The 22,678-nt window shown below is 26.7% G+C and overlaps 1 protein-coding gene across 1 annotated transcript; it reads right to left on the bottom strand.

Annotated features, from left to right (window-relative positions):
* Positions 1–3,382: 3,382 nt before the first annotated feature.
* On the bottom strand, positions 3,383–4,419 carry LOC109804089 (uncharacterized). The gene has a single exon (XM_020365858.3). The coding sequence runs from the start codon at positions 4,342–4,344 to the stop codon at positions 3,763–3,765; it is 582 nt and encodes a 193-aa protein (XP_020221447.1). The 5' UTR covers positions 4,345–4,419; the 3' UTR covers positions 3,383–3,762.
* Positions 4,420–22,678: the final 18,259 nt, after the last annotated feature.

Below are 22,678 nucleotides of genomic sequence, written 5' to 3'. Positions count from 1 at the left end.
TTCTTAGGAGTAGATCTCTGATAATTCTTGTTCATGCTTGAGTAATTCAACAACAGTTGAAAATTATTAACACCAAAAATAGTTGAAGGCCAGAAAAAATAAATGCAACAGACAAAGTTGTCCACTTAATGGAATTGGTTGCAACACGACAAAAGAATTTCTACATGATCTGGTGTATTCTCCAGCTCTAGTAGAACAATAGAACTAAAGAAAATACTAAGTAAAGAAAGAAAAGGAGATAGAAAATAAATGAATTGATTAAAATTCAAAACCTTTAATTTATATAAATATGGATTCTAACCTGGCATACCAAGAGTGGCTATATCTTTACCTTTCAGTAACACAAGTAACATACGCTCATTGTCATCAAATCAATCAAAGAGATACAAACAAAAACAGAAATACAATCGTTTCAGAATTCATTACAGAATGACTGGTAAAGGAAAAGTGGGCTTTGTTAAAGCAAAAATGCAATCTTTTTTCTGTTTTGGTAAAAGCAAAAATGTAACTTTGAGAACCAAACAAAGGTTTATGTTGAGCTGGGTATCGATGAAACCTTGTCATATAATTATTCTCCTTTTAATTGAAGAATTTGATTCTACTTGTAATAAGACATGCAGGGCTCACATTATCCTTGCCTTCTTATTCCACACTAGTATATGCTATCTACAAAAGAGAATACTTTCTTTATGGAAAAAGCATCGCTTCCGTTATACTTCTGACACTCTCAACTCTTACTTTACTGCTCAACCCTTTATATCTATATCTATATTTATATATAAAACAATGAAGTGTAATTCTTTCTCATTAAATTAACATTTTAAAGAATAGTAAATTTTCAATTGAGATGTTAAGTATCCACCGCCGATAGCAGTGACTAATCTTCTCGCTACTAATCTCCTCTATAGCTAACTCCAAGATTTAATGCGACTGCATATACAAGGCAAGATTCGGACCCCTAATCTTGTTTAAGCGTGGATTAACCCTTACCGCTAAACCACACGCTTGAGGTTAAATATTGTGTGGTATAGTTAGAAGATAATAACTTTGTCTTTTTTTTATGTGATTAAAGCATCTCTAATGACATAAGCAACTTAATTTATTTCTTTAAGTAAGTCTATACACATGTCACTTTAATTTTAAGTAACTAATCCAATTTTCATTCAAATAAAAATTCTTATCAACAAGTTCCTTAATTAAAAAATATTTTAAAAAATTTCTTCTCTTTAACATCTCATTTTCTCTCTCCTACATGTAAAAATCTAAATTTTAAGTAACTCACAAAAAATCGTCATATTTATAAGCAATTCTTTCTAATCAATTTTAAGAAACCCAAAATTACATGTGTGATGTGTGGCGTTAAAATAGTATTTTATTGTTAAGCAACTTATACAAGGTAACTAAGAAACTTTGATTGAAAATTCTCTTACTTAAAAGATTGATTTCCAAGTCCGTATGTGTAGCAAAACTATAGACGGAAATTTTGAGTTTCATTGTTCTTTTTATTGCGTGATATTTAGAAGTAACACAACCCATCACCAATCACAAACCTGGCCCATTATTAGAGCGGGTCAGCCCATCTAAAATAATAGAACATCTGTTCTTAAACTAATTAGCCAGGTATAATTATCAACTCTTTTTTAATTAGAAATGAGTTTGTATAAAGATGGCTTGAATATCTCAAAACTTAATTTGGTAAATGATGTTACAGATTGCCTAACTCAAAGGGGAATCTTACCATCCAAATTACTTGAATTCTCAGAAGCTTTTATTTAAGACAGAGACCTGACATAATATTAAGTTCAACAGTCGTAGACCTGCCTTCGCACTATAATAATAATAAACACAGAAAAAGTAATGATACAGATATTATATTTATTATACTTACATGTCAACAGAATTGACAAGAGTATCATAATTTTTATATCTATAAATACTTATATCCGTTAATATTTAATTTATATATATTAACAATTAAATCTTGGACATGAAGGATACATTTGAAAAATATTATGAGATTCAAAATTAATTCCACAAGACTGAAACGAATGTCAATTATATTTTTTAAAAAGTTAAATTTTAATTGTTTTACTAAAATATTTTTTTATATTTTTCAACCGACAATATAAGATGTATAAACAACTATTAAAGAAAATATTTTAAGCATTCTTCTTGCAATTAAATAAGAGTAACGATATTAACTTATACTTTTAATCTATACTATTAATATAAAGAATTATCCCATTTCCTGATTTGTACATATTCGTTTTAGACAACTTTATATTTATAATCATCTATCAAACTACTCATTTTTTTCATTATTTTCAAAAAGTACTCCCCCAATTAAACTTATTCAAGATTTTATTATTAAGAGCTCATTTTTATTTATTATTTATTTTTAAAATACACAAAACATAGTATGTCCTTTTTTATGTTAGTATATATTATTACTTCTAATATAAGTTACACTATCAATTAATATATTAAAAAATAATAACATATTTTAAATTTTTTTATTATTTTAATAGTATAATTAGATTATATTGTCCTTAAAGAAGTAACGGATCTAAAAAGTTTATTACTTTCCTTGCTACCTCATATTACTCCAATAACAAATTTTTATAAGCACCATTTCTTGTATCTAAGATACATCTTAAGCAATTTCTACCGGAAGTGCTCTTAGGTTCATCACCTTTGCCTTAATCTATAATTTTATAATTAAAAATATTTTATTTAAATTTTTATACATATTTTTATTTTTTTGATCTTTATGATTTTATAAAAAAAATACTTGTTTGTCTTCATAAAAAAATTAAAAATAAAAAATAAAAGTATCATGTAAACAATTAAAATAAAAATAATTTAAATATATTTTTACTCCTGATAAAATTATATATATATATATATAACATATTAAATATTTGTAGTGTTTATCATATATAAGTATTGTTTGAGATTGTTATACAACTTTTTAGTGAAATTTAAATATATTTTTAACCATTTGAATTTCTATTTATTTTATAAATAAAAAAAACTGTATCTATTAATATTTTTAATAAAAATATTATATTATACTATAATTGTTTCAATCAATTTATATTATTAATGACATAATTGATTAAAATAATTTTTTCCAAAATTATAAGAATTAAAAATAAAAATTTAAAATTTAAAGGATAAAAATAATTTATTATAAGAAAAAAAACATAATAAGTTAATTATTAAAGTTAATAAATAAAAATAATGAAATTATAACAGCCAAAAGTGTAATTAAATTATTAATTATTATGAGAAGCAGATTACACATTTTTGATTATAGAAAAAGATTCAGAAGTACAGTACTTTTTATTTTGCTCAGGCAACATGCGTTTCAATTAGTGCGTTTGGCTGGAAACATAATTTTTTATTATAGAATCTGACACGAGTCACAACTGTACCCGCCTAATCCAATCCAGAAACACAAAGATTGAATCTGGTATCAACAGATTTCAGGACATTTTCTCCATTTTCACCAGAACAACCATTTCAATTTTAACTTTAATCTTAATTTTGAATTTAGTCTTCAACATTTTTAGATTCACATTTTAAAGAAAATAAAAGATTAAAGAAACAAGTCTGCAGCGAAGGTTCATTCGTTTGTGGTCCCAGCCCAATACCATAAGCCAAAACGACAAATCCCATAACCCTAAAACAACTTCGCATCAGATCTAACCTATCTTCTTCTGTGCCACCTAAGCCCTAACACATCTTTATACAACCTTCCTACATCGCCTGTAACGATTCCGACCGCCACAAAATATCGGCGCCAACATCCGCATAATCGAACAACCCATCTATCGTCACGTAACCGCCACCGTTATTTTCAACATCATCGTACCCAACAAACCCCAAACCTTCGTAGCTCCCAATATCATCCTCAAACCCTAAAAACCCCGTCAGATCCACGCCCTCGGGTCCGACCCGACCCGAACCGACAGGGTGGGGCTCGGCAACCTCATCGGCGGGCGGCGCCACCGTGGGCGGCAAGCCTAGCTCGTCGTCGGAGGCTTCCAATAAATAGCCTAGGTTGGGCTTGAAAAGCTGGGGCTCGGGTGACAGGTTGGGAGGCGGAGCGAGTATTTCCTCCTCGAAGCTCTTTATGACAGAGTCAAGCACGGTGGGGTCACGCTCCGTGACATTGTCGGCGTCGTTGAGCATGTCGAGAAGGTCCGGGTTGACTCGGGCGAGTTGGTCGAACTCGGATGAGTTGGGGTGAACTCGGAGGCGCTTGGAGGACTCGGGCGAGTCTAAGTCGGAGTGAGAGTGGTGGCGAAGTCGTTTGGTGGTGTCGGTGTGGGTCTCCATGTGGTTGGAAGAGAAGTGGTGAGAGTGTAGAGAGAGAAAATGAGAATGTTTGGGTGGAGGGAGAAATAAAGAGTGGAGGGTATATATAGTGGTGGGATAGATAGGGTTACTTTACTTTAATTAATTCATTAACGGCAGATAGAGACAGGCGCGTGCGTAGCAGAAAAAGCCGCATTTTCCTTTCTCATTTATTTTCCCAATCTCAACGAATAATAAATAATAAATAATAAAGGCTTGTTGATTTTGCGTGTGGGATCCGTTGGTCATTATTGCGAGGATATTTTTTTGTTTCATTTATGGCAGCTTAACTATATTTGAATGTAGTGTGAAGTCCGTGGGTGCGGGCCCACCGACATCGGGGGAATCATGTGGTTGCTTTTTTCTTTTTTTCTTTTTTTACTTTTCGAGTGGTCACTGCTCTTGCTCTACCCCACCGGTGGAGGAGCGCTGTTCTTGGATTCTGGGTTTTTGCTTTTCTCTCTCCTTTTTTTTTTTTTTTTGACAAATTCTTTGTTGTTGATTTTTCAATTATCGGAAGAAAAGAAGTTTCTAAGCCTTCAAACATACGCTGTTGGTGCCGCCAATTGTCTGCCTCACCCTCTCCGGTTTATAATTATCGTTTCTGGTTTTGTCTCTTTTGACTAATTAATTCATTTCTACTATGTTTTTTTCACATTCAAGGAAACTCAAAACCGGATCCGGATGCACCCACTCTTTTCCCACGACAATTATCAAAAGCTGAAGTCATATTTCACGAAAAGAATAGTTTTCTCATTTTTATTCGTGCGTGACTAAAAAAGGCAACAGTTGCCTTCTTTAGAATAAAATATAGAATAATTTTTTACGTAATCATTTTTTATTCTTTTCACAAGTTTTACTAATACTTTAGTCAATAAAGTAATATATCTAGAGTGTGCAGGTGGTTTCTTCCATGCAATTACCAAGAATCGGTCTACAGTAATGAATTTGTATGATATGACGAGAGGATATAGAACCAATTGTTTTCACGACTTAAATTATCTAAAGACTTTCAGTCATTTAAAACAGTATATTCGCACAAAATTATTGAGTTTCTATGCATTATCGATAAAAAGAAAAAGTTTATAGAATGGATTTTTTAAAATTTTAATAGTCATTCAAATTAATTTAATTCTATATAATTATGTTCATGTTTATGTGTAACTATTGATAATTTAAAAATAAAAAAAATTGGAATTATTTATAAATAAAAATATTAGAGATTAAGATAATTTTGAAAACATAATTGTTGAAGAAAAATAGGTAAGACGTTTTTTGTTGTCGTATCTAATTTCAATAGGATTATTTGATATTTATGATTCAAACTAAAAAAAATCACTATTCATTAAAATTATTATTTTTCTCATATTTTTGCACTATATTATTTATTGTATTTTTTTAATGTTTCATTGTGATTATTTTTGTAATTTTTTTATTTTTACCAAATAAAAATCTTTTTTATTTTTTATATTTAAAAAGAAAAAAGTGCGAATAAAATAGATAAGATGTATATTAATTATTGGAAGCTTATCCACGGATTTTGATACATTAAATTATGTGAACAAATAAATTTTAAAAAATAAATTTAAAATAATATAAATTTTATATTAAAAATTATATAAGATGAATTAATCAAAAAGATTAATTTAAAAAAATATTTTTTATTTTTTATATTTAAAAAAGAAAAAGTACGAACGAAATAAATGACACGTATATTAACTGTTGGGAACTGTTATATATCCAAGAAAATTAAAGGACTTTAATACATCAAATTATGTGTATAAATAAATTTAAAAAATAACTTCAAAATAACATAAATTTTAAATTAAAAATTTATATAAAATAAATTAGTAAAAATATTAATTAAAAAATATATATCTTTTTTTATTTTTATATTTAAAAAAGAAAAAAGTGCGAACGAGAGACGTATATTAACTATTTTGCAATTGAAAATTTCATTTTCACCGCACCATGCAAAGGGACACGTGCTACCGACGATAGTTTTGCGCCTGTCTTTTCTCCCATGCTTATCAACATCAACACTCAACAATATGATAAAAAAAAAATTTAATTTCAAAGATATGTGAACCAAATGTTATCGTAAGTGCCAATATTGCCTAATTATGTCAGGATATTCATAAGAGTTATGGAGAGTTATGGTACAGTCCGAATTTTTTTTCAAATTATAGTTAAAATATTAATATTTTTTAATAAATTTATTATAAAATAATTATTTAATTTAATATTTTATAATATAAATTATTATTTTATTTGTTCGGAAAGAATTTTTGAATTATAGTTCGAATTCTTAAAATATGAATACTTTTTAATAAATTTATTATAAAATAATTATTTAATTTAATATTTTATAATTTAAATTATTATTTTATTTGTTCAGAAAGAATTTTAGCACACTGAATCATTTTCCTATTCATAAATATTTTTAAAAATATTAAATTGCCGTCACAAGAATAAAATATTATAAAAATACTTTGAATTCAAAGTTCTAACAATTGTAACTGTAACGCTGTCGAAAAAAGAAACGATTATAATTGTAACGTAGAAATGTACGGTCACATCAATTAGAAAATAGCACAATAAATATCAATTCTTAAATAATTTGTATTTTCTTTTTTACTTTTCGATTGCAAAATGCAAAATATTTACACTCTTATTCATAAAGTAATTAATAAAAATTATTTAAAAATGAAATATTCTGCATTATTCATTACAAAGTTTCATAAAGCGATCAACGACGTATCAAAACATTATCAAAGAAGTCAAATTTATTTTTCACTATCAGGAAACCCGTGTATTTGTATGAGCTATTATTATTTTTACATATGTTAAAAATACATTAATTTATAAAATTATGAATTTTATATTGAGATAATATAATTAAATGTTTGAATTTATTCAAAAAATATAAAAAGAACATAAATATTGAAGTTGGATAGAATTTCATATATACTACTCCTATTTTTAATTGTAACTCTTTTAACTAAATTACACTCTTTAATTTTTTTTATTAATTTAGTTAAAAATATTAAATTTTTCAATCATTTAAATTATTTTTTTGAAAATTAATCTTGTATTTTTTTACTCAATCATTTTCTATCCAGTTAGTTAATGTATAATTTTAAAATATAAAAGATAAATGTATTTAATTATTTTACAATTGTGAATAAGAAATTATTATATGTATAAATAATATTTTAAATATTTTTTTATAGATTAATAAATAGTTATTAGAAGTCAGATTGACAAAAATATCCTTTTTTTTATCTCGTCCCTTGTTTAAAGTAAGTTCCAAGGTCTAATTCACTCCGTTTAATAATTAAAATTTTATATATATGTATAATATTTATTAAAAAAATTAAATCAAGAAACTTAATTTTCAATACTAATTAATTTGGACACAATAAATGAAATACAAAAATTCAAGCATTATAAAAATTAAAAATTCAATTTTACTTAAAAAATTATTGAGAAATAATTAAGAATTTTAATTTTTAGTTTTAAAAAATAACTTATTTTTCAAAAGACAAGAAAAAGTTTTTTTACAAATTTATTATTTCTCAAACATGTAAAGCTTTAAAAATATGTAAAAATTTAGATCGCGTAAAATTTATTATCGTTATTTTATTTATAGTATATATAAAAATCATTTGATTTCTATAACTATATTGTAAATAAAAATTTATCACATTTATAATATTTATAAACAATATTTTGAATATTTTACCTATAAACATAAATTAAAATTAAAAAATAAAATAAAAACCTTCTTCAACTATTAATAATGAAATATATATGATTATAATTATAATTATAATTATAAATTATAAATAAAATTACTGTAATAAGTGAATAATAAATAATAATAAATATATAAATTAAATATTAGAGATTAGAAATTTAAAACTAAAATTTAAAATTTTCAATTAAAATAAATTTAAAAAATTAAAATTGAAAGAAAAAACATATAATATAATATATAAAACTTAAATAGGAGAGAGAAGAGTGTAGATAGGAGAGAGAATAGGGTGGATCGAAGAGACAAGAAGGTTTGGAAAAAGATATTTAAAAAAATGAGTTTTGGTTTAGCGGGTATTTTTTTTTTTAATAGGTAGACACGTGTACAACCAAAAAGTTTCTTTTATTAAGTGTAATAGATAGATAGAATAGATATATAATAAATTTAAATAAATATTAAAATATAATTATTCAATCTATAGTACCGTTTACCAAACCTGATCATTATTTTAAATAATAATTTTTATTAATAATGTAAAAATTAAATATTTTTTTTTAAATTACTTTTCATCATCCTCATAAGTGAGAATATCTTTAAATTGTGATAATTGAAAAATATTTTTCAATTTTTCAATTGTTTTTCTTCTAAATTTCTCTTCTCACTTTCAAGTCATGGTTAGAAACTTAATTTAATTATATTTTTTGTTATCAATATTTTAATATACATGAATTTGTTATCTAATTTTTAAATTTAAGATATTTTATTATATTATTAATTGATTATTTTATATCTTTAATTAATTATTGATGTGATATTTTAATTGTTAATGTCGTGAGTTAATTATTAATATATTATATTGATTGTTAATATGAAAATATATGATGATATTGCATAATATGTCACGCTTTTAAAAGATATATCATAGTCACTATATTTAGTACAAAAAAATTTATTACTAATTGAGATTAAGACACAAATAGTTCATAAAATCAATAAAGATATATGCAAATATATAATAGAAATTGTATCATTAACTACATAATATAAAAAAACTATACATATAAATATATGTAATGATTCAAAAGAATATAAGAGTAATCATAGATAATCGGTCAAGCAATACATATACAATTGATTACATAAGAGCATAGTTTTAAAAACCGGATCGGTCATCGAATCGGTTAAGGTACTGGGTCAGTGGGTTAAAGGTTGAACCGGTGGGTCACTAGTTGAACCGCATGACTCGGTTTTTATTTATTTTTATTAAAAAAATATTCATATTAAATATATTTTATACTTATAAATTTTAATAAATTTATATCTTATTTTAAATTTCAATTTTTCTATCTTATTTAAAATTATTTTTATTTTTATTTTGTAAAAAAATATATAAAAAAATTACATGTTAAACTGTATATTAATACAAATTAAAAATATAAATAATATGTACATATATAATATGCTTGCAATTGATATCACAAAATAATATATGTAATATCTACATATATATATTATTAAATATATAATATAAAATTAATAATATACTATAAAAGTTATTTAAGTTGTATATTATATAAACAAGTACATTAGAACAAGTAGTCGTTGTTATATTTAATAAGAATCTTTGTTCTTCCATTAAGAGATTCAATTTTCATTATTATTTTTGTGGTTTATGGTCCCTTAAAAAAAATTATAAAAAAAAAAAAGTGGTTGAACCGGTTTGACCCACCGGTTCACCGGTTGAACCGGAAAATTGGCCGGTTCAATCCGGTTTGAAACGGGTCGACTGCATAACCGATCCAACTTAAGGTTCGGACCGGCTGGACCACCGGTTCCTGGTCCAACCGGTCCGACCCGCCGGTTCGGTCCGGTTTTTTGAACACTGCATAAGAGTAATCCACCAAAAGAAATTGTGACAAGCCATCCACTTACATGGTCTCACAATACCTCAACCCGCTTCTAATTAACCTTGCCTTGTTCCTATGAAAATCATGATCATCGCAGTTTAACCACTATGAAATACATGTTCACCATTTAATTCATCCAACAATAAGATATTATCAAGCAACTTGCACCTGACACCATCAAGGTAGGAACCTTTTTGCCTCACCAATGCTCAGCACCATATAACTTGTGCCCATCGTGGATTGAGTGGAAACCCCTTGTGCCCTCGCACCTAGGGTGGCAAGGTCCCACACTCGATCGCAAACTAATCCAAGATGATTATCTCTTCTCACGCCTGGTGTTAATATAACTGGTGTTAATATAAGGAAAGCCAATTCTTTCATCTCACGCTCATTGTCTTTCAAATCATGTTTAGCATGACCAAGTCAAATGTTGTTCTCTCTCCTCACGTCCAATGCAACAATGAGTTATACACTTGCAAATTCATAAATTTGGCTTAAACCACTTGAAAAAATGAAAATCCAACATGTACTTGCAACCATCCATACAAAATCACAATTAAGTATATCACTTTATCCATAAAATAAATATAAACACAATATGTCTTTCAAAATTATTGATTTTTAATTTTTTTTTCATACTAATCTAACCGTAAGTTTGTTAATATCGTTAGAATCATGATATTTAAGGTATTGTTCACTTTAATGGTTGTTGGACGGTCATAAATTTGTCCTCAAATAGACGTCTAAGTGGATAAAAGAAGGATGATGTTTATAAATTATTTTTGACCTCGATCCCTAAATGATGTAAAACTTTTAAGCATACAAGAACATGTCCCCAGTCGAGGCCAAGAGATAAGAGTGGTAAAAGTCCTCTTTCTAACACAAATGTTTCAATCTTGAGTTTGCTTACATTGTTAAGGTCATCATGTCTAAGATATTGTCTATTTTGACACTTGTTTAATCGAAATAATTTGATCCTCAAAAAAACATCTCACTAAGTTAAAAGAGGAAAATATTTATAAACTATTTTTAATTTTGACTACTATTAAATGATATGAAATTTTTAAACATACTGAAACACATAAAACAAGTAATCAAGCAATCAAAAATTTCTATATATCTTATTTTTCACATATTTTTTATATCTTTTTTCTTTAATAAAATAATCAAAATTTGACATTATTTTTTTTATTTTTATTTTTATTTTTTATTTTTTCTCTACTTTATTTCTTATCTATTTATTTTCTGTTTACCGAACACAGCGTAAATGAGTTTTGAAATAGGTACGGTCTATGTATGTAGTGCATTCACCAAACATATGAGCTTTTATTGAAGGAGAAAAATGAGGTGAGGGCCCACACTTGTCTCTAAAATAGCTATTTACGAGGCGGCCCTCGAAGCTGTTCCTGTTCCTGCTCCTTGTCTATTTGTTTTGTTTAGGGTTTCACTCTCTCGCCTCTTCAAAACTTAATAAAATAACATTATCTAATCAATGTACGAGGATCTGTTTCCGTGCTATTCCATTTTCAGCCTTTAAATACTCCCTTTATCTCTATTATCTACTATAACAATAAATAAAATACATTTTTTATATAAACAAATTTTAATTATTTTTTTCTCATTTAACTATGTTTTTCAAAAATATATTTTTTAATATATGACATTTTGATTACATTACTTTTTTTAATATTTATAATAGATATAATTTAAAAATATATATAATTTAATAATTTCAATGTTGTGTGAATTTTGTTGAATAAGTAGATATGTTATGTTGAGTTGAGTTGTATTATGATATGATGTGCATGATGCATGTTATTGAGTTGTGTTGTGAAATTATAATTAAAGGAGAAAATGTTAGTTTTTTAAAGTTGAAATATCTTATTGTGTTAATGTATGTTGTGATGCTTTAAGAATCAAATGTTGAAAATTCTTTATTAAGATATTTGAAGTAGAGTGTTGTGTCTCCATTAAATTCATTTAGTTGATACTGTATGGGATAAGGTCGAACCATGCTGATTTAAAAATTACTAAATTGAGTAAAATATGAAGTATAGGAGTAAAATGTATAACCGATTATTGAAAAGGTGTACAATATTTGAAAATAGATGATGAGTTAATTTCATATATACTTAATTAATACATATTAATGTCATAGTAAACTCACACTCAAACAATTTCATTTTTGGTAGTAGTACTAATTTTTTTTTAATTTAAGTAACAAAATCAAGTAAATTAATTTTTTCACATTCTTAAATATAGGATGGGAGATTTTTTTATTTATAAAAGTTGACCAAATTTTATCCTTGACATATAATACTACTTTTTTAAAACAAAATAACTTGTGAATGATTCTATACGAGGATATGAACACTTTATATTAAAATATATTTTTGTTCTCTATTTCATGTGCTTTTTTATTAAACCAAAATTTATTTAAATACTTAAAAAGGATCACTAATTAAGATTAATATAGTAAAAAATTTAAATAATATATATAAAGCTCTATTATTATCGTTGTACATAAAATTAAAATAAAATAAAGTACTAAAAGTAGAAAGTATCAATTTATCAGAGTTGATCTACAAGCGAAAAAATTGAGTAGTTTATACAATATTTTACATTTAAATATCATTATCCATGTACAAAAGGGATAAGTTTTGTTGAATAAGAAAACATTCATTTCACTTTTGTTTTTATAATAAAGTAAATAATTTATTTTCTTTATGTTGGAGTTAACAAATTGATACTTTAACTCAACAATGTTGATGTTGTCATTTTTTTTTAATTTGGAAATAAAATTTTTAAAACGGGATAGTTTTACTGATTGAGATCAATAAATGAATATATATATATATTTATATATATATATATATATATATATATATATATTATAATTTATTTTTTCTGTGTTTTTTCATTACAATAATTGTCGATGAAAACTACTTTTACTTATAATTATATTTTTACAAGCATTGAAAGTACAACTAAAGACTATAATAATACATAATATATATTGTTAAATTTTAATTAAAATTAAAATTAAAATTATGTGAAATTATATGTCAAATAAATTTATACATACATATATTATATTTATATTAATAATTTTTTATATGTCACTATATGTAATATTTTTTATAGTAATAAATATAGATTTTATTACTCAATATATTTTTTGTCCAATGAATATAAATATACAATATAAGATATAATTAAATTAATATACTAAATAATATACTAATATTATATTATTTATTTAATATTGTATGTAATATTAAATATTAATTGTTCACATCTTTGTGATTTTAACAAGTGTATATATTTTGAGAAAAATAAGTATTTGAAATATGAAATTATAACTATTTGCTTCTAAGAGGCATATCTGTGTGAAAATAAGATGTATACGTGAAACTAAACATATTACATAACTTTCACATCTCAAAAGTGATTAATTTTTTCTTTTACTATTATGTGTATCGGTGGCATGGTGCCACATATATCAACCAAATTTTCTACACAATTAAACTTAAAAAAAATGAATGACAATTTTTGTAGTGATTTGATAGACTCTTTCGTTTTACAATTCAATAACTAGTAACAAAAAATATAAAATTAACATTTAAGTAGTAATTAGATATACATATAACTAATTAACTATACATGTGTGTATATAACTAATCAACTAAAAATCATAAATGTTCTTTAACAAAGCTATAACATTGATCTTGTATATATGTAAACATAAATATAACAAATTAAAACTAAAAGCATGAAATCCTAGTTGTTCAACCAATAAATAACTACATAAGGGTAGTACAATCAATATTGACATCCTCCAATATAGCTCTTAAAACATACTCCTCTTCTAACTTATTTCTTTTCTACTATCATAACAATTATGACTATCACAATCTAACTTTATATAAACATGCATAAGTAAGCTCGAATTCTAAAATAAACATTAATAAAAATATTAAACCAACCATATTAATACATCATTAACTCAATATTCAACAATAGCTTTCAATCCTTATTAATTAACACAAATTAACAAAGCAACATAATTTTACAAATCAACAACATGACAACATTCTCAATGCACAACACAACCACACCACTTATAATATATTAACTCAACATGTAATAAATACAATAGTTCACAACACCACTTCTTGAACACCATCACAACATATGAACATAAACAATAAGATGCATTATCACACATTTTAACTAAAAAAATTTCTAACAACATATATGAGTAATCTAAGTGACTTTACTATATTAAACTAAGTTAACAATATGATCTTTAATTTTGACTTATTAGATTAACAACAAATTTACATAAAAATTCACAACACAACATGATTTCTTAAATTTTGTCACTTAAATTAGAAAAGTCCAAATATTTTTGTTAGAATAAGATAATTTGGGTGTGAAACTACTATGACCTTAACATACATAACTAAGTCTATTATAGAATTTACTTGTTAACTGTACAACAAATATTGCACATTTTCTAATACTTAGTCATGGATTTTGGTCCCTAACTTGTACCTTATTTACTTTTGTCACTTTATACATATATAATTTAATCTTATCATATATTTAAATAAAATATATTATTTATTTTAAGTGATTATCATATTTAATTTTAATTATAAACATGTGAATACACAAGAAATAAAGTTAATAATAAAAAAATATGAAAAAATAATCTTAAATACCTTTAAAAATTCATGATCGTTGTTTATTAATTAGAGCAAGAAAAAAATCAAATTATTATTTATTATTAAAAATAAAAATAGTAAATTTTATAAAATATAAAATAAAAATATATACCTTTTCCTTTTCAGAACACTCGAATCATATTTATACTAGTCACTCGAGTGCTCATTAGTTATTGATGGTCAATATTGGTAGGTGGACCATGAAAAAAAAACCACGTTTACAATTCTCATCAGATTTCGAAACATCCTAAATATTCATTGCCACCTTTATTTCTTAATGCTTGCTTTGGAGTATGACTGAAACAACGAAGAAATATGCCGAGAGAATAAATAAGTGATAAAAAATAAATTTACTCGTGTGATAAATATGAATTTTATCTGATGGTAAATTCATAGACATGAATTCTATGTTTGGTAAAATTTATTTGCAAAACTGAAAAAAAAAAACGGGTGCAGTATAATTTATTGAAATAACCAAAAATTTTATCTGAATAACAGTTTTTATTTGAATAGTAAAATCTTTTATTCAAATATAATAGTAAAAGCTTTTACTCAAATATAAAAATCTTTTATTCGAATAAGATGTTTTTAAATTCTAATGAAGCTTTTTATAATTATATAATTATTTTATTTTTAATCAATTAATTAATTATTTTATTTCAAGTTATTATTTATTTAGTTATATAATTTGTATTCAATTGATTAAAATAAAAAATTAATAAGAATTCATTAAAAAAATAATTTTACATTTTTTTTACTTATTTATTTATTCTTTTCATATCTCCACACCTATTTCTAATTATTGTTATTTTTTAAACTAGAATCCTGTTGTTTATTCAAATAAAATAACTTCCTGAAAATGATTTTATTCAAATAAACAATAATCTTATTAGTATATAAAAAGGGATAATATTGTAGATTGTTATTATTTATAAGAAAGGAAGTATCTTTATTTAAATAAATATATGTTTATTCGAATAAACATACATTCATAAATTATTTATCAATAAAGTTTATATTTTATTTGAATAAAAATATATTTATTCCAATAAAATAACTTACAAGAATTTGTATGAAGGATAAAAGTATTTTTTTATTCATTGAAATATAAAAAATTTATAACATTATTTCTCTTTTATTTTTACTTATTTCTTTCAAATTAAATAATCTTATTTTATTTTTTTTATACGTATTTTTACTTATTTATTTTTCACTCTATTTTTTTAATCTAATATCTAAACACAGTGTAAGAGATATTATGGAAAACGTAATTAATGCTCTTTAAAAATTTAAACTAAGAAATAATTAAAATAAAGAATGAGAAATAACATAGGACAAAAACAGTAATTAATAAATTATTTGATGAAAAAGAATGGGATGGTTGCACGTTCAGAATGGGAACGTTGATCTGCGGAGAGGAATGAGGTGGTGGAGCCCACACACATGTAATCGTAGGGACCACAATGGCTGTAGTGGACGTGGTAACAGGTTGGAAGAGGAGTACGAGTACAGCGAAAGCGAAAGAGAAAAAGAAAGAGATTTTAAATAACCGGTTGTTCCGGTGAAAGGTGATGTGGTGACACGTGTGATGAGGTGTCAGATGAGGACCCTTCACATGGGCGGGTGGTATAATTAACATTGTCAGTTGGGTAAAGCAAAACCGTCATCATGTTGTTTCATATTATGTGGTGGGTTCCACACGAAATTACCCACTTGCCCTTCCCTTGCACTTCAATTTCCCACCAACGCCCTTCAAGTTGAACAGTTGAATCAGAATCTCGTGCGCCTCTGACAATGAAATATGAAATAGTGGTTGTACTTCAATAAGGACACCCTTGCCGCTGTTGCATCATGTCTTTTGCCGACAAAAAAATTCATGTTCAGTTTGTTTTCTAAAAAATAAATGTTCCTTTTTTATTTTATTTTTATATATATTTTCTTCATTTTATTTTTATCCATAAGGAATTATTACATAATCAAATGAATCAAAAAATCTAAAAAAAATAGAAAAAAATACTATTTAAAAATATATTTTTATTAATAATTATAGATTTTTTCTATTTTATTCTTTATTTATAAAGAATTATTGCATAATTAAATGGATAAAGAAATCCAAAAAAATAAAGACAAAAATGATTATTTAAAAATATATATTTTATTAATAATTATAGATAAAGAGGAAATGAATAAAAAAATATAAGAAAAGAAAAATGTAAAACTATATATCTATATATATTTAAAATATAATAATTAAAATTACAAAAAATAATATAATAAATAATGACAATGACAATAATAATTATAATTTTAAATAATTGTTAATTTAAATATTAAAATATCATATAAGAAAACTTTTTTTAAGTGGAATATTATATTAGAAAACTATTATCTTATATATATATATATATATATATATATATATATATATATATATATATATATAAGCCTATAATTATTATATTAAAAAGAATACACTATTTTGTAATTACTTTAGTCTTCACTTTTATTTAATTTTTTATTTTTTATCTTTCACCCTATTACATGCCCCAATTTCCTTTTCTAAATTTTCTTTTAAACATCTCAACTCGCTCTTTTAAGTACTCACTCATTGTATTATTATTTTTTCTAAAAAAATATAGAAAGACACCAAGTATTTTTTTTAGGTTATATAAAATTATTTAAATTTTAATATGAAATTTATTTTTATTTTTATTCGCAATACTGTACAACATATTTAAGAGTTAAGTATGGATTAAAATATAATAAATAAATGTAATTAACGTCTTTTTATTTTCAGAATAACATATAAATAATAAGTTTTCTTCACATCGAAGATGAGTAAAAAAGTAAAATTTAAAAATTATGAAATAGTAAGTTTAAATATTTATAACAAACAACCGGACATATTCAATAATTAACATGAAGTTAATTTAATCTGATCGATGATTTCAAATTCAAATTATAAGTGTACAACAGCAGTTGTACTAAATATTTAAAAGAAAATTTATTTTTTTGTTTTCATAACAGTTTTTTAATTTAATTAAAATCATCTCTCATACAAAATGTTTGTAATATATAAAATAAAAAGTTTTTGTACTAACCATAGAAATTATGTTTGATAGAGAAGAAAAAAATAGGTAAAAAATAGAATGAAGATAAATAAAAATAAAGAAAAATAGATAAAAAAAATAAAATAAAAATTTAATTATTTGATTAAAAAATAGATAAAAAATAAATATATATAATAAAGAGGAAGGAAAAATAAATAGATAAAAAAGTGAGATCGATATTTTTTTATTTTTTTTTGTTTGTTCCTGGAGTATCCACCACCGATAGCAGTGGCTAATCTTCTCATTACGTTGAAGACACCTCAAAAGATGGGAGAGTTAGTCCTAAGATTTTTTCATTCTCTCATTTGAAGTATTTTATTTTATTTACTCTCGCCATCCTATTTCTTATCATTTTTTTCCCTATGAAACAAAGTGTGAAAGTTGAAACTCGTACGAGTCTCCGTTTGTCTACACTCTAAATGTTCAACCTCCATCTCTCCACCACTAAATATATATTTTATCGTACACACTTAGAAATCGTACAGCTCAAATTTCCATCCATTAAATTTTCCATAAGAATCCAATCAATCCATGTTACTGCACCAAAAAGATGAAACACCAAACACGCGAACTCTTCTTTTTCTTTCTTATCTTTTTATAAAATAAATTCTATTGTTAAATGTAACAAACTTTATATTAATACTGTATGAAATCAGACTAAAAAATAAGTGAAAAATTAAATTATAAAAATACTTTAAACATATGGTACAAAAAAGTTTAACTAAAATAATTATACGTTTTTTTTCTTCTGTTATACAATAAATTATGATCATATATTATAAGAATGTTAAAATTACATGATATCAATTTCTATGCATACCGTAAATTTATAAATATTAAGAGTTTTACTCTACATCAGTACAAATTAAGAGTTTTACTTTACATAAGTACGAATCAAGGCTTAAACATTATAAATTTAACTTATACGGATAGGATTAAATCGAGGATTTATCAGATTCCAGTCAAGGACAGCTTAAATACATATCTCAAAAGCATGATGAGATCTTGAAAGATTAGAGGTAAATGAATTGTAGTTTGGATCTACCATCCAAGTTGAGAACCAATAACGTATAGTATAAATAGTTGTAGTTTAAGGTGAAAAAATATTTGTAATTCATATTTATTACAAATAGTTGTAGTTTAAGGTGAAAAAATATTTGTAATTCATATTTATTACAACATTATAACATCATTCTAATCAAAATTGAGTATTTACTTAAGTATTGGATTGATTTCTGTAAAAACATTCTTTTTTTCTTTTCAAATGTGTTAACTCGAAGATTCCTTTCCCTTCTTGGATGTGTTGGGTCAAATAAATCATTACAAAGACTAGTAAACCGAAGATTAAAAAACTAAAGATTAGGAAATTAATGGACGAGGATAAAATTATTAGGACTCCCCTTTGTTGGGACATAACTTAAATAAATGTTTAGTCTTATAAAATCAGATTGTTTTTATTTTATTTTACTTAATTTTAGTTATTTTATTTTACTCTCTTCAAATTTTAATTATTTTCGTTTTGATGTTATCATATTTGGATGTCTATAAGTTCCTAACCTTTTATATTTCAGTTTTTTTTTATATAACTTTTAACTTATTTCTGTTAGACTTAATGGGTGAATCTAATGGTAATGACCGAAAGAAAATTATAGAGACAGAATTGAATTTTTTTAAATAATATTAAAAGTAAAATTTGACATGAAGAAAAAAGTTATCGAAGATAGGGATGACAAATACACCCGTACTTGCGGGTAATATCTAAACCCGTCCTGACTTTGACGAGAAATACTCGGTTTGACCAGGTACGGGTATGAGTACGGGTAAAACTCGATATATTAAATCGGGTATGAATATGTACTTACCCGCCCGTACCCGTACTAATAAAGTTATGGAAAAGAATCGTCTCCCATTCTATTGATCAATAGGTAATTATATACAAGTATACATGCTAAATTATCTCTCTCATAAGCTTGATATGATTTGGTATTATTCTGCAATAAAGGAGAATCAAAACGGACAAAATATACGCCAAATTAAATATTCTAATTGAGGAAATAATCTCAAGAATTATGCATGAGAGCATAACCCGTATAACATATCCGATATTACCCCCCTCAAGGTGGAGCATGAAGATTACAAATGCCCAGCTTGTTAAGCAGAGTCTGAAATTGATGTCCCAAGGCTTTTGTAAGAATGTCGGCAAGTTGCTCTTGTGTCGGAACATATGATGGTTGAATGGTGCCTTGGAGTATCTCATTACGAATGAAATGACAATCCACTTCAATATGCTTTCTCCGTTCATGGAAAACTGGATTTTTCGCTATATGCAAAGCAGCCTGACTATCACAGTGGAGGTGCATAGATTCTTTATGAGAAATGCCTAAATCAACCAGTAAGCTCCGAAGCCACTTAAGTTCACAACAAGTAGTAGCCATAGAACGGTATTCTGCTTCAGCAGATGAATCAGAGACAGTATGTTGTTTCTTGGTTTTCCAAGATATAGGAGAGTGACCCAAGAACACAAACCACCCAGTTGTTGAACGCCGAGTTAATGGACATCCGGCCCAGTCGGAATCACACCATCCATGTAGTTGGAAATCAGATGTGCTTTTGAGGAGAATTCCTTGCCCAGGACTTCCTTTGAGGTATCTCACAATTCGAATGGCTGCATTCCAATGTTCTTCACGCGGTTGTTGCATGAACTGCGACAAGGTATGGACACAGTAGGACAATTCCGGTCTGGTGAAACACAAGTATATGAGGCGCCCAACAAGGCGTCGATACCTGTCAGGTTGATCAATGTAGCGTCCAGTGGCGAGTCCAAGTTGATGATTCTGCTCAAGAGGTGTAGCCACGGGTTGTGCACCAAGTAGGCCTGTTTCTTGAATGATGTCTAATGCATATTTACGCTGACACAAAAATATTCTACTTGAATTCCTTGCAACTTCTACTCCCAAAAAATATTTTAAATGTCCCAAGTCTTTAATGTGAAAGCACTTGCTAAGATATTCTTTAAAACGTTGAATTGCAGCGGAAATGTTCCCACATATGATCAAATCATCTACATATACCAGAACCATCATTTGCACTCCATGGACAAGAAGAGTAAAGAGTGAGTGGTCACAACCTGATTGACGGAATCCAAAGTTTATCAAAGCAGATGATAATTTGGCAAACCAACAACGAGGGGCTTGCTTCAAACCGTATAAAGAATTTTTCAATTTACAAACATGGTTCGGTTGAGAAGCATGAAAGCCTGGAGGAAGCTTCATGTAGACATCTTCATGTAGATCACCATGAAGGAAAGCATTGTGTACGTCCATTTGATGCAATTCTCACTTCTTTGTCGCTGCAACAGCAAGAACAAGGCGAACCGTAACCATTTTGACAACAGGGGCAAATGTCTCAGTATAGTCAACCCCTTCTTTTTGATGATTCCCGAGAATAACCAGCCTCGCCTTGTATCGCTCTATCGTGCCATCTGAATTATGCTTGATCTTGTATACCCATTTACAACCAAGAGGTTTCTTCCCATACGGTAAAGTTTCTAGAGACCATGTTCCATTGGCTCCTAGTGCATGAAGTTCTTGTTGCATTGCAAGCCTCCATTTGGCATCTTGCACTGCTTCAGCATAATGAGTGGGTTCTTGGGCTAGAGTAATAGAAGCAACAAACCTGCAATGCTTTTCAGAGAAATTTTCACAACTTATATAGTGAGATATAGGATAGGGAGTACCTGAAGAATACTGTGAAGTGGATTGACTTGGAGATGGACTTAACTTCTTTATGGTGTGAGTTACATACTCACGAAGCTTCACGGAAGGCAATTTGGTACGATGACCTCTTCCTAGTTCCTCCAAACTGCTTTGACGAACAAGCTCCAGTGAGTCAACATTAGGAGTTGGATTATTTCCTTCTTCTACGAGCTCATCACTTCTCTCACTATCTAAGGCAACAGTTCCCCCCCTCACTTCAGAACCTACAACTACCTCATTGAGTGTATTTTCTCCCATCCTTGTGTCATTATCCAAATCATTATCATCATCATTATCCAATGTATCGTTCATTAACGACGAATCCACAGATAAATCATATTTGACCCCAACTGTAGGTGTGAAAGGAAACTCTGTTTCAAAGAACTCAACATCACGAGACACAAAATAGCATTGAGTATCTAAATCAAATAATTTCCAACCCTTCTTCCCATAGGGGTAACCCACAAAGATACACTTTCGACTTCGACTAGCAAACTTATCACCATGTCTATCCAAGTTGTGTGCGTAACATAAACAACCAAAAACTTTTAAATGCTCATACATGGGGGCTTGACCATATAACATCTCATATGGTGTTTTTCCAGACAACACTGGAGTGGGAATATGATTAATCAAGTATCCAGTTGTTAAGACACACTCACCCCAAAAAGAAATAGGGAGATTACCTTAAAATCGTAGAGCACGAGCAACATTAAGAATGTGTCTATGCTTTCTTTCTACTCTTCCATTTTGTTGTGGGGTTCCTGGACAAGATGTTTGAAATACTATCTTGTGTTCATGAAAGTAGTTTCTCAAACATGTAAATTCAGTACCATTATCGCTACGTAGCACTTTAATCTGTTTACCAAATTGTCTTTCTATTAATGCAAATAAATTCCGCAATGCACGTGACACTTCCCTTTTATCAGAAATCAAATAAATTCAAATAACACGAGAAAAATCATCCATTATTGTCAAAAATATGAAGCACCACAAGAAGAGGGAGTTCTATAGGGCCCCCACAAATCACAGTGTATTAATTCAAAACTATCACTAG

Source organism: Cajanus cajan, chromosome 2 (assembly GCF_000230855.2).
Source record: "Cajanus cajan strain Asha chromosome 2, NIPB_CcT2T_4, whole genome shotgun sequence".
Lineage (NCBI taxonomy): Eukaryota > Viridiplantae > Streptophyta > Magnoliopsida > Fabales > Fabaceae > Cajanus > Cajanus cajan.
Note: the sequence above shows the minus strand (reverse complement) of the source record. Positions and strands in the feature narration are given on the sequence as shown.